This window comes from Grammomys surdaster, unplaced genomic scaffold (assembly GCF_004785775.1).
Source record: "Grammomys surdaster isolate TR1022 unplaced genomic scaffold, NIH_TR_1.0 165, whole genome shotgun sequence".
Taxonomy (NCBI): domain Eukaryota; kingdom Metazoa; phylum Chordata; class Mammalia; order Rodentia; family Muridae; genus Grammomys; species Grammomys surdaster.
Genome location: NW_021604613.1, coordinates 3,000,512 through 3,014,874, shown reverse-complemented (window position 1 = coordinate 3,014,874; position 14,363 = coordinate 3,000,512). Strand labels below are relative to the sequence as shown.

The window sequence follows — 14,363 nt, the reverse complement described above, 5'->3', positions numbered from 1 at the left end:
TACAGAGCTGTATTTTCTAATTATCCTAAAAAACAAAACAGAACAAAACAAACACCCCCCCCCAAAAAAAAAACCCCACAAAACACGAGGTATTGACTCTCTATAAGATTTTCTGTAACATACTGCCTGAGAAATAGCCAAAAATTAGAGATAAATGTTAATCCAAATTAATTCCCTTCAAAAAATTCAAACTTTTATTATAAGAAATACAAGGGAAGCCGGGCGGTGGTGGTACACGCCTTTAATCCCAGCACTTGGGAGGCAGAGGCAGGCGGATTTCTGAGTTCGAGGCCAGCCTGGTCTACAGAGTGAGTTCCAGGACAGCCAGGGCTACACAGAGAAACCCTGTCTCGAAAAAATCAAAAAAAATAAAACAAACAAAAAAAAAGAAATACAAGGGAAAACAGAACAAGCACAGAAGAAAGTCTAGTCAAAAGAAATATACAGGAATGAATGACTCAATGTCTTCAGGTAAAAATATCAGTATCTCTCTAAAGACTAGAGTGTATCTCTAATGAGAGATACTGAAACAAAAAAAATAAATTTAAAGAGAAGAAAAAAATTTAGCCTCATTTACATTCCAAGTCAAACAAAATGAAGAATTATATAACCATAGTTTATAGAATTGTACAAGCAATCTCAATGATAAAATATTGTATTAAATTTAGTGGTAATATTAAATTATAAGAGTAACAGTTTAATATGCACTAATTAAGACTTAATGGCAGTATAATGCTGCACTCTGTATTTATAATTACATGTTGGAATATAAGATTAAAAAAAAAAACAAGTATGCACAATCAGGATGAATCATATATTCATAATTACCAAAAGTGTGATGAATAACATGACATCCATTACTACACCTAAAATTTACAGTGTCTGCAAAATGGCTCAGTAAAGAAATAAGGGAGCTAGACAATAAGTATGGTGGCCTGAGCTCAATCCTTGGAGCCAAGGCATAGGCACTAATGCACAAACAGACACACAAAGTTCTTAAAACACAAGACAAGGATATTATGATGCAACTTAACATAGAGGATCAAATAAAAAATACCTACATATTTCACAAGTATCAAATGTACAATGCTTAAAGAAATTTTAAAATTTTACTAACATCTTTTTAACTCTCCTCTTTACTCATTTGTAACCAATTAACCTAAAACAAGCCTCTCTCCAAAAATAATATACACCTTGAGAAGCAAAGTTCAAACTGACTTTTAAAAAGTACCAGTCTAGACTAGTTCCCTGCAAGAGGAAATCAACAATGACTTACATGGAAGGCAAACTGCCCTGAGAAGTCATACATGCCACAGGAATGCATCAAGCTCAGTGTATTCCGAACTGCCTCAGGACTGAGTACTCTTTCACCAGTAATCGGGCAGAAGCCGCCGTTAGCCAAGGTTGCAGCCATCACACTTGCTGATTCACATGTCACCTCAATGGAGCACAGCTAGAACAAAGAAAAAAATCGAGTTTTGAAAATTTAGGCTCATGGTGCTTTCATTTTCTCAGGTCTTCTAAAGGGGTGGTTTTACTCTAAAACTGACATTTCTAAGATTTCAACTGACCTAAGTTTCTAGTCATTTTAAGATGTATTTAGGTTTGTCCAAATTTATAATATTTTGGTGACTGAATTAAGTGAGAAAGACCCAAGCCAGGCCCTAAGCTTTGTTATTACTGTATATAGTATTCACACTAGTTGAAATATTAATGTCTCCTATTATATATTACTGCTAGTGTTATAGAGAGAAATACACCACAATACCTTTTAAGATAAAACAGAACACATCAGCATTATGGCAGATAGTGTCAGCATGAAAAATGACTACTAAATGTGGGGAAGGGATATATGTTGATGGTAACACACTTGATATTTTAATTATAACAAAGCTTAGTATTTCAATTTACAGAGCAACAAATGACAAAGAGAAATGAATATTTAAGACAGCCCTGGCCTGGGCTATGTAGTGACCAGGGCTATTTATACAGGGCCATGAATCTACGTAGTGCTGCCTTTAGAAGTCCCTATCAATCAAGATTCACCTGCTATTTACTGTGGACAGCAGTTATACATGACGAGCACAAAGACAGAGTCTAGCTAGAATGAAAGTTTTGCACGTAAATGTTATCAGGGTAAGTAAAATAAAAGCCAAGGGTATTCTGAGTAGTGGTATACTTCTTGCCTTTCATGTTAACAAAGCCCTGAGTTTGATCCCCAGCATTGAAATATATCAACAACAACATTAATAATTCACCTCACAAAACCTGAAGTTACCCATAAACCTAAAATAATGTTCCTTAACATTTCATTTTTAATTAGCAGCAACCAAAGGGGAAGAGTAGTTTCCATAATCGAGTTGTTACACTGGCCCACAGAGCAAAAGACTTAATAGGAAAATGGTTTCTAAAAGAAGTAACGTTTAGCCAGGTATGGTTGTAAACATCAATCCCAGCACTGCCAGCACAGTGAGTTGGAGGCCAGCCAGAACCCATCTCAAAAGAGAGAAGGGGAAGCTTTAAATTCCTATTATCACTGCCTGAGTAGGGAAATATTTTCAGAAGTAAAATTTAAATTCCCATGATCACTTCCTAATTTATATGTAGTATTAATCAGAATTTTGTTTGTCATGGAGGATTTAAGTTTCCATTATCACTACCTAAGTAAGGAAATACTTTTAAAAACATAATAAATTCCCTTAACCATTTCCTAATTTAGTATTAACCAAATTCGTTGTCACAAAGTAATAGTCTCCTAACTGGACAAATGCCAATTTAAAAACGATTTCCTGATAGCCCAATACTCACTTAGTTAAATTCAGTTCTCCATAAACTATAGTAATACCTCTATGGGTGACTCTTGATTTCTGTACTAAAGAACTGAAATTTCACAGTAGATTAGTAGTACTAATAGAACTATAACAGCCCAAATTAAATGTCTATAGATTAGAGTAAAAATGACAGTAACTTCAGGTGAGTTTTGAGGAGTTACTCTTGTCTCATGATGTGTTCAGGGTTTGTACATGCTGGGAATTGAAATGGGTCATTCTTGAATTAATGTTATACTGATAGACTGAATCCCCACTACAGCTCTCACATTGAGTAAATGAGAATCTGAGACCTGCACTCCCATCAAGTTAAAAGATACTATAAGGTTAAAATCAAAGCACCTCACAGGTAAAGACAAATATAAAGTAAACTAGAAAATTAAAGATGTAGTCTACACATCTCCACATTACAGCTTGATTAGATAAAAATACACAGGGAAGAGAGGAATTTCCAAGAAGACTGTACTAAACTGGTGTCTTTACCACAGGAAGTTATGTGTGTGGGATGCTTTCGACATGATATGGATATGGAGAATTACCTTAATTTGGAGGCATAGGCACACTACATGACACTGAAGGCACGTGCTGAACAATTCTCAGCACCAATTAAATCAGATAAAAAAAATGCAGTTAAGAGAATAACAAGACAGCAGAAAAGAATGATACTTCAAAATGCTGCTAGAAACCCTCTGAAAACCAGTTTCCCGAAGGCAAACCAGTTTTTGAAACTGTCCATCTTCATCTAAATGTATTTTTACACTGTTTCGTATCTTCCATTCTCATGTGTGGATTCACAGGATATATGGATATGAAGCAGCCTTTCATGACATCTTTTGAAAGACAATGGAAATTTATTTTCTCATAGCCTAGAGTCAGGATTTCCAAGACATCTATATTTTGTAAAATGTGATACAGCTATTTACTTATAAAGATAATTCATACAACTCAAGAGTAAAAATTACCTGGAAATAAAAATCTAGTATCCCAACCATGTCTGTTCCTTCTGGAAAACACTGAAAAAGAGCAAAATCCAAAAATACAGAAAAGCAATAAAAATTTGGACAAACAAAACAACAACAACAAAAAAAAACAGACCAAAAAAGCTCACAATAAAATACATCAGTATTAACTTTAAAAGGTATATAAGTTTCACTTTGCCATCAGAATTGTATGGAGTTCATAAATGAGTATAATTATAAAATAAATTTACATCATGTTATATAGATTCCTAAATTCTATTTTTTAGAGACAAAGATTAAACAATTTGTAATTTATTGCCACAGAGAATCTTAAAGTTCTTAAAAAATTAAAGGTTTATCAACACTAGTCAGATATTGTACTTAAAAAAAGAAACAAACTGACCAGAATTTGCACTAATATTGTCAAATATTTTAATACTGCCAAATACATAAAAACAATTTAAATATCAACATGAGTATATTTGTTAATAACACTGACTCGAGTGCTTTGTAAAAACTTTTCACTTTATATAATTAAAGGCCAAAGGCCAATTTAGAGTTCTTAGATGTCATTTTATTAAACAAAATAACTTTGAATAGAAAAAAATTTTAAACCTTCTTTTCTTTTAAGTAATATCCTATTGCAAAGTTTCGATCTCCACTTTCTCGTTCAGATTGAAATCTAGAAGAAAAAAAATTATGAATGTTTTTGAATAGTATAACAAAAGTACAGTATAAAGATGGTGATCTAACACTCAGGACTGTTGGATTCTGTCTCAGTTCTCTCAACAGAACAGTTACATTCTTTTGAGTAGTAAGCCTTTTCTCACTATGAAAGGAGTAACATCCACTCATCCTTTCTAAAACTTCAGACATTCTGAACAAAGAAGCTAATTTTAAAATGCCAAAACTGGCTCTCACTGAAATAAACTGAAATGGTTTGTCAAGTTGTCTTGTAGAAATGTGCCTGAGGCAGCTGACAGGACTGTCACAACAGTGACACATAAAATGGAACCTGGAAAAGTCACTGGATTAAAGTGTCACATCCCATGAAGCAGGAACAGTTACAAAAGTATGAAAGTAGAACCACCAGGACAATTTTTTTTTTGTTGCTTTTTTATTTTTTAAGACACTGTATGTCACCCTGGTTGTCCTAGTACTTGCTTTGTAGACCAGGTTGGGCTTGAACTCAGTAATCCACCTGCCTCTCTACCTGTCAAGTGCTGTGATTAAAGGCATGCGCACTATAGCCCAGCTGTCAAATATTTTTTAATGTTATGTGTGATTTGCCTGCATATATGTCTGTGTACCACTTGTGTGCTTTGTTTCCATGGCGGCCAGAAGAGGTCACCAGGTCCCCTGGAACTAGAGTTGCATATGGTTGTTAGCTACCATGTGGGTGAACCCAAGTCCTCTGGAAGACCAGACACATATCTTACCCATGAACCATCTCATCTCTCTTACCCTTGGGGACCAAAATTTTAGAAGTATTAAATATCAAAACATAAAACACAAGTTGGAAGGAAGACTTAAACAAGTTTCCCAGTCAGGTCTGTATTTTGAAAGGATAACTGACAGTAGTTGAGGAAAGGAAAAGAAAAAGGAGTGAAATAGCAGACTACTGAAATGAGCTGAAGAAAGCCTGCATTCAAGGAGGAGTTATATGATCAAACATCTCAACAGTGATTAATTCTTTCACAGGAAACAGAATAGGCACAGTAGTCTTGCCTTAAAGCTTTCTATAATATAGTCTACAAAGGGATCCCTAAGGGAATTAAAGAGAACGCACTATCATGAAAATAGATTACACAGTACATCCGAGAGATCAACCTATAAGAGTTCAGAAATAGAATGGTATTTCTGCTGAGTAGTCACAGAAATAAGAGTGACATTCAATATTAGTTTTAACATTTCTATGGTCAGAAAACAGTAATAAATACGGAAAAGCTCTTAACCTCTGTTTTTCTCTCCTTTCCTTCCTGGCACTAGAGAATATAGGAGGCATTTCACGTAAGTGCTCTACCAATGAGCCATCTCCCCAGCCTTCCTTTTACTTATTATTTGGAGACAGTTTTGCTAAGTTATCTAGGCTAGGCTTAACAGCCTGCTGATTAGCTAGGATTTGCTGTGTGCTACAAGGCTCAGTTTATTATCTCTTAAAAACAAACAAACAAACAAACAAACAAACCAAAAAACCTCAACCAAACAAAAAGAATTTAACTTACTGAAAGAAAGAAAAACTTCTTATGAGCTCTCCAGAAAGCTTCCTGGAAAAAGTGGTTAACCTAAGCAGCAGCAACCACTGGTCCTTCCAAAGGAAATAATCCATCTGTCCCAGCTTTTAAAAGCCTGATCTTCAAAAATGAATGAATAAACAAAAATACAACCCTCACAAAAGAAAAATTCAAATGCAAGGATCTAGAAACCAAACTGTTCTGGCTTTAGAGACTAAACAGTAACAAATATACAAATTTGATTAGCTCTTGAATTATGAATGCCTAGGTGACATTCATTTATTGAATTAACATCATTTTATAAAATAATTAATGTCCTGTTCTTGACTGTACTAACAGCAATGTGATTATGTAAGCTAACGAGGAGGCTGAAGAGGTGGCAGAATACTTAAGAACATTTACTGCTTTTCCCGAGGAGCAGGGCATGGCTTCCTTAGGTGGTTCTCACTAACTTATCTCCAGCTCCAAGGGATCTGATGCCCTCTTCTGGCTTCCATAGGCACCTAACACAGACATACACACACCTTTACAACACACACATAAACACATAACTTATATGTATATATACTTACTCTTGGAATATATGCTGAGTGACTTAAGGGTGAAGTATAAACAACATCGTGATTTTAAACGATTCAGCACAGAAAAATCTGGAGATATCTCTATTTACAAACATCAACTACAAACAAATATCTCCTCCCTCTCTCCCTCCCTCTCACAACCCCTCCTAAAATGGAATAGGCTAGGGAGATGGCTCACTTGGTGAAGTGTTGAGATCTGAGATCAAGTTCCCGGAACCCAACTAAAAAGCTAGCATGATGGGACTCACTGATCTGTAACCCCAGAGCTTGAGGGACAGAGACAGGGAGACCCCTGAGACAGCCAGATAGATTGTTTCTAATTCACTGAGAGACTCCGTCCCAAAATAAAAAGTAAATGCGGACAGCAACTAGGGAAATACACTCAATAACGAACCGACAGCCATACGCGTGCATATCTAAGGCACAGATGTGATGTGCATATTTAAATTTACTCCTACACAAACACACAACACATACACACATAAACAAATTAAGATCTTTAAAAATGAAAAAACAGGGGGGCTGGTGAGATGGCTCAGCGGTTAAGAGCACTGACTGCTCTTCTAGAGGTCATGAGTTCAAATCCCAGCAACCACATGGTGGCTCACAACCATCTACAATGAGATCTGGTGCCCTCATATGGGTGTCTAAAGACAGCTACAGTGTACTTACATATAATAAATAAATAAATTTAAAAAAAAAAAAGGTTTAAAAAAAAAAATGAAAAAACAGAAGAGACAAAACATTCTTAAATAGGAATAAAAGACATATATCCTTTGTTCCTTCTTTCAATTTTCTGTAGACTAAAAACTTTCAAAATAAAAACTTGAGTTAAAAAAAAAATCAAGTTAGTCAGCACAGAGAAATGAGGTAAGACAGGTAGTAGAGCCAAAAAGAAAATAAAGAAGCCTAGGTATCTGAGATAAACTTAAGGCCCCTTCGGACTCTACAATTATCTATATGACATTTATTAAAACGTTTGAACAGCATTTTTAAATGTGTCTTCGACTTGATTACCTTCTAATGACCAAGTTCTGAGTAATTACCTATACACTGAAATAAGCTCTAGGGCCATAAACAGAGACTTCATGCGTATACACAAATATGTGTATATGTGTAAATATGTGTTTATATAAGAAGCAAAACAGTACTAAAAATAACATTTTGTATTCTAGTTGTCAGTGAATTTAAAGAATTATGATCAACTGTTAAAACCCAAAATACAAATTAGACTCACGTTGCATTACTGAATCCGACATATTCATTACCAGCCATCTTATTCAAAAATTGCATCACCTACAAACCAAATCAGAAGTATTAGTAACCAGAATTAAATACTGGAGGAACATTAAGCATAAACATAGTTTGGTGTTAATACTTACATAGTCAAATTTCTCAGCATTATTTACTCCTTGCTGAAAAGAAATAAAAGGCAAGCATGTTAATATAGACACTACTGATGTTAAGAACGAAGCTAATACAATACATACTTCAGACCACTACCATTGTAATCAATGTACTACTCCACAGTACTTTTACATCTAGGAAAGCCTTCTAAAGTAACTTTAGACTTAAACTTTTATACATGTCAATACCCATATGTTGAAAAAATAAAAAATTACAAAGGGAATATGTATTTAAAAAATATATTTACTAATCCCAGAGTTACAGAATATAAGGTATCTTTGAAACAGCACATGATTTGTTTCAAAAACTTAAAAGTTTACCCTTTAAAACATAATTAAGAATATATAAAGCATGATTTTCAACTAAGAACAATGAATTTTTAAAAATCAAACTCTTTAACCATCATTGAGTTAGAAAACTGAGTTGTTACAAACTGACCTACTTCTAACATATGCAAATGATGGCTATAGTATATTAACATGGAGAAAGTTCTATCCTCAGTAACTCTCAATTATAACAATATTTCAGTTAATTTTTACTTCATAGTTCTAAAACATCTTTTATTATATTTAACATTATGCCAATTCAGATTGTGGAAGATGTATTGTTTCATTACTTCTAGTTCTGACATGTTATCTACTGCAAATGTCATTAGAAAAACGCCTGTGTAGTGGAGATCAGTTCAAGTAGCCAAATGGTTTCATTTTACCTCGACGAAGTTTACAAAGCAGTAAGCTGTAGATCTGAAATCAAACGTATTAATTGGTGATATGCACCCAATAGAAACAATACATCTCTAACTTCTAAAACAGGATTTAAATAAAATAATTTGACAACCATTTTAAAAAGCAATTTGTTAATTTCTATGCTCAAAGTTCCAAAGTATTGTAATTTGGAATGTTGTTACAGGGAGTTTGTTCCAGTGTCATCTACTGAATAAAGCCAGGTCCATTCTCCCTATGAGAAGGTCAAGTTATGACTGATAAATATATAAACACTACAAATGAAGTTAAGAAAGTACAGTCCGTCAGAGGTATATAACCAACAAGAAGGAACACCAAAGTATGCTACCAAAATCAGACATTAACAAAACTTAAACAATGTAAGAATAACTTAATGACAAATCGACTGTAACCCCTATATATTTTTTTCTAAAGCATCCCAACATTTTAAAAACTTTCTTATATTATACCAGAATTTAAAATGTAGTAACTCCAAAGCTGTTCAATGAAAAATAATTAAAAGAAGAAATTACCAACTTCATTGAACTGTTGCAGTTGTCAAAATATTCCATAGATCCTAATGCTGTAAAATATGTAACAACATTTAAGCCACAAAAACCTTTCAACCTCAGAAAAAGCACAAAAAAAAAAGAAAGAAAGAAAGAAAAGAAAAGAAAAAAGCACAATGTTTGGAAAAGGATGTCAGCATTTATAATGTGCTGTCACATGGATATATCACTGATTACACAACTTATCAATATAAGATAAACAAGTTACATTGAACCTAAGCTGTACCTTTCATTCTCTGACCTAAACTGTACCCTGTAAAATTAATGTTTTCTTTGTTGAACTATCAAATTTAATATAAAAAAAATCAAAAAACAAAACTCATTTCAACTCTAAACTTGCTTACATACTTGGCTTATTTTATGGCTTACAAATTAAAATTTGCTTTTAAATTGTTTTTTAAAAAACAGTATCTTTATTGTATTGATTGCATTCGATATCTATTTCTAAATGATGTTTAAATAGGCACCTGAAATGCCCTACGCAGATTTATGTAAGTGGGGGAAAATAAAAACTGGGTGATCATGTGGGCTAAAGAGTACCTCTTTCCCATTTAAATGTAATAGCATTTGATTAATTTTCCCTTATTATCTACCCTGAAAATGGTGTTTAACCTAAATCTTTACATTATCAGTTGTCCCCATATATCTTGAAAAGGTTTCATGTTAACAGAACAGATAGATGGGACCTAACTTTAATATTTTAATTTTGAAATGTTACAGTAAAAAGCTTTTGTTCAAAGTTTTTAGGAGAAAACAAATATACACATACAAAACAGTAAATGTGCACTCACAAACTGAAGATAAATTGAAAAAAATAAAATCAATTTGCTTATGGCACAGTAAGTTGAGAGGGGTGAAGGAACAGATATTATTACATAACTGAAGCAGGGAATAGGTAAACAAGGTTGGTTATTCTATTTCATTCACGATTGAATTTATCAAGATAAAATGTTTGAAAAAAAGATGATTTGTTAGTCATCTTACACACTAATTTGTAATATTTTAGAGCATTTTCTTTGATCTTCAAAAGCATAACTGATTTTTAATTCATATGCAAATTTATACTCTCTACTGCCAGAACAAGGTAAGAATTCTCACCCTATAGTTTATATAGACATTACAAAATATTGCTTGTAGCTACTGAGCAGACTGACCATGGTTTGTTAGAGCGGTATTACTCAGTCCTTTACATACATGGACCTATCACATAGCAAGCGATATTGTAGTTGAGCTGAACTTGTTTAAGCCTCATTTCAAGTTTGTTGAACTAAAGAATGGGCAATAACCTATAATATAGTTATTGGTAACACAACTTAGAAGCAGGTATTGATTGATTCATAGGCTCAAAACCATTAACTTGAGTACTTTAAAGTGTTGCCTCATTAGCAACCAAGAGTTTTATCCTAGAACAGTGACGTATAATAAAATGGAGAATACATAAGATGGCCTTTCTTCTGGAAAATGGAAACTACCTAAACCCAAAAGCAAATTATTTTAAGAAAGGCGTATAAAAATACATATGGAAAGTAATATTCTTAAACTCCCAACCCTCCTGCCCTTAACCCCTCATATACCAGGAGATGTGTACTCCAGCATGAAGATCAAAGGACAAGCACTGCTACATATTATGTTATTTTAATTCTAGAAAAGTTCACAGAAATTTATAGTAAATATAACTGGAAGAATTTTTAAGAAACTAAACTGGGCAAAATATATTTTTAAATTCTAATGTATTCACTAAATGATTTCTAAAAGTAAACCATGGTCTGTTTGAAAAGAATAAAAAGAGGTAGAAAATTATATAAGTTTAACTTTTATAAACATGCCTATTAAATTATAGAATTTACATCTCTCTCTCTTTTTTTTTTTAGAATTTACATCTCTTGAAGAAAAGTGTAAGTAGGAATTTTTTAACAAGGGTGATAAAGCTTTACTCTGTCAATTAATGTAAGTGCCAGGGAGATGGCCCAGGATACAAAGCTTGCAGCATTAGAAAAAAATAAATTGAAAGAATTTAAGTATTTTTATATCTGATTTAATACCAAATACATGAATGAATTCACACGTATAAGCAAATATACTTGGCAACACTAAATAATGTCTCATTGAACAGCCAATGTTAATCAGTTATTATGAAACATACTATAGGAATAAAGAGTGAGCGTGCTAATTAAATATTAGAGATCAAAGGAGAAAGAGGCAAAGATGATAAAAAATGATTTTATAAAATAGTCTTGATTTGATCTTGCCACAGAAAATTTTCTGAAACTAAACATTACTAAACTACAAATTAGTACTGTAAATAAAAAGTAATACTGTTCTAGACCTGGGTTTCAGGACCATTTGGAGACAGGGCCTTGTTAGCGCTGAGTGTCCCAGAACTAATGATGTACACACAACTGACATCAGACTCAGAGATCCACCTGCCTCTGCTGCAGAGTGCCAGGAGAAGGACATGAGCTACTGTGCTCTGCTAAGAGCTAGTATTTTTATACATTACTGCTACAAATAAAGGAACAGAACAATTAAGTTAGTTGGAAAAATCTACCTTTTGATTAAGAGGGAAAAAAAAAAAAAGAAACCCCTCAAATGTGCCTCAAAGTAACTACAGCACTAAATTCCTGTGCTAACTGTACCAAGCCCAGGGATGCACCATGCACTGTTACTACTGAAGGTGACAGACCATCTCAGAATGTGGGCTTTACTAAGACACCTGTCAGACTACAGCTAATAGGACAACAAATGGCAAATAGCCTACAGATCAATTAAACTTGCCTTGAGTTTATGGAGAAACAATTTAAAATGTTTAACTTTTAAATAAAAGAATATCACTGCTTCTTAAAACAGAAAATACCCGCACATAAAACCAAACTTCTTAAAGTAATAAAACTTAGAAACAACTACTAGAATAGACATATAAATATAGAAAGTCATATAGTTTACTATATTTCTAAAATTAAAAAATGCAATAGTGACAATTATTTTGTAATGCTGCCCTCATTTTCCCAGCCCAAATACTCAAGGCATCAGACTTTAACTTTTAAGCTAAAATTAGGTTTTTATCACTGAAAACCAAAAACATGTGAAATATGCTTTTTTAACCTAAACATAACTATCTATCCCTCTTATTTTTATTCTTTTCTTTAAACCAAACAGTCACATATTATCATCATGAAATCAAACAGACTGAAACAAAAACTATTCCCTTAAAGTTAGTAGCTACCAGAGGAAAAAAAAGCGAGTAAGAATAGTAACCCTTATGTCTTTTTAATTATGTGCATTTTAAGTGTAAAATTACATTTGTTTTTAAAAAGGTATTTACCTATATAGCTTTGTTTAAAATTTTAAATATTGGAGTTTTCCTATAAGCTTAGTGGTTAAGAATTAATTCAACAGGTTCCTTCTGTCCAAATCCTCCTTTTTCCACAATCTGCTAATCCTTTTGAACATTTGCTCTGCCTCTTCCCCCATTTCCTGAGGATCACCACCAATCCTACAAGGAAAAAATATCAATACTACAAAATTATGAAATAAAGAGTCTTACTAAAGACTCTACTTTTTTGGAGGTGTGTAACATGAGATTTGTTGCAATAGTATCATAACAAAGCCCCAAACTTTGACCAGAAAGACAAAAACAAAAAAAATCAACAACAAAACATCTTAGAAAGCTCTAAAAGCACATCTACTTCTAGCAGGCATGGTAATGTGACCATGCTTTGGGCACTCAAATTTAAGTTCCTTGGAGTCTGTTTGTGTCCACATAGCAGCACCAACTAGTGTCTACGTTATGACTACACATACCCATTTAAAAAACAGATGCAGCTTTAGGCCAATAAATCACTATCTGTGTACAAACTAAATTAACACAGTACTTCTGCCTTTATAACTGCTAAAGTCAAAGATATCATTAATTGAAATGGCAATCACCTGTTATTTATAGTACAGTAAATTCTAGTAAATGACAGAACAGATTGAGCTCAAAACCAGATTCTACTGATGATAGAACCCATCCAGTGTCCATTCCCAATAAGGAAGACAACTGGGCTCTTTGGCTATGATTTTATTACCTCAACTTCAAACCAATACCAAGTCCTCAATGTATTATCATACAAACAATGGCTGCATACAGATATTTAATAAATCTAAATTATTTCTTTAAAAGAGCCTAAGGAACGTCTTATTTTGAGGGCAGTTTTACAGCTCTATCATGCTCTATCCTTTAAGACTTGCATTATGTTCAATTAAAACAATACTTGTGAAACATAGTCTGAAAGTAGACTCAAAGATAATGAGCTTCAATATGAATTTGTAACTTCCCTGGTAAATTTCAAATCTTACAAATTTAAAATACCAAAATTTCAAATACAGGATGACTGTTCCATACTATTAGACACTGAACTCCATCTATATTGTCTGTGTTTCTTGTTTGTGTTGTCCTGTGTAACTGTTCCTAATTATGCTAATGTGGATCAACATGGTTCATGACATATGACTGACCATGATAAATGAAACTAATGGAAGGATGATACGGTATGACAAGACAGGCCATTCCCTCCCACATGCAGCAGCATATCAGTGTACTTGACTGAGCCCAGGAATCATTAACAAAAGGATTTTAACTGCATGAAGTTAAGGAGGTGTTCTGTAAATCATTTACATATGCCCTCTAAAGAGAAACCTACTGGTGTACAGTGTTAATCTTCTCCAAAGTAACCACCTCTTTGTAACAGGATCTCACTTCCTGTAGCATGGTCTCACTCACCTCAAGCCTCCCAGTTTACTCTAAGTTACTATATAGCTGAGGAACCTTGAAGTTCTGACAGACCTATCACTGATGTAGTTTTTAAGCTGGAATCCATGATCATCTTTCAGAAGATTAAGGAACCCATTAAAATATATGTAAAATCATGGAATCTGAGCATTTTGTGAAGATCCAAAAATGGTTTAGAATCATTCTAGTGCTTTTTAAAACTACGCATTGACAGGGACTGTAGTTAACTTTCCTTAGTTCTAATTTATTACTTGCTCAACTCTGAATTATTAATAAGATTTCTCACAACATT

The 14,363-nt window shown here is 33.4% G+C and overlaps 1 protein-coding gene across 2 annotated transcripts in view; it reads right to left on the bottom strand.

Annotated features, from left to right (window-relative positions):
• Positions 1-14,363, bottom strand: part of Gls (glutaminase) — a 66,508-nt gene that overhangs the window by 25,514 nt on the left and 26,631 nt on the right. For both annotated transcript variants that reach the window (XM_028765558.1, XM_028765557.1), the window contains exons 8-12: positions 7,985-8,017; positions 7,840-7,898; positions 4,403-4,469; positions 3,791-3,841; positions 1,277-1,453 (exon numbers count right to left, since the gene is read on the bottom strand). In XM_028765558.1, coding sequence (XP_028621391.1) covers positions 1,277-1,453; positions 3,791-3,841; positions 4,403-4,469; positions 7,840-7,898; positions 7,985-8,017 — 387 coding nt within the window. The remainder of the gene's footprint in view (positions 1-1,276; positions 1,454-3,790; positions 3,842-4,402; positions 4,470-7,839; positions 7,899-7,984; positions 8,018-14,363) is intronic.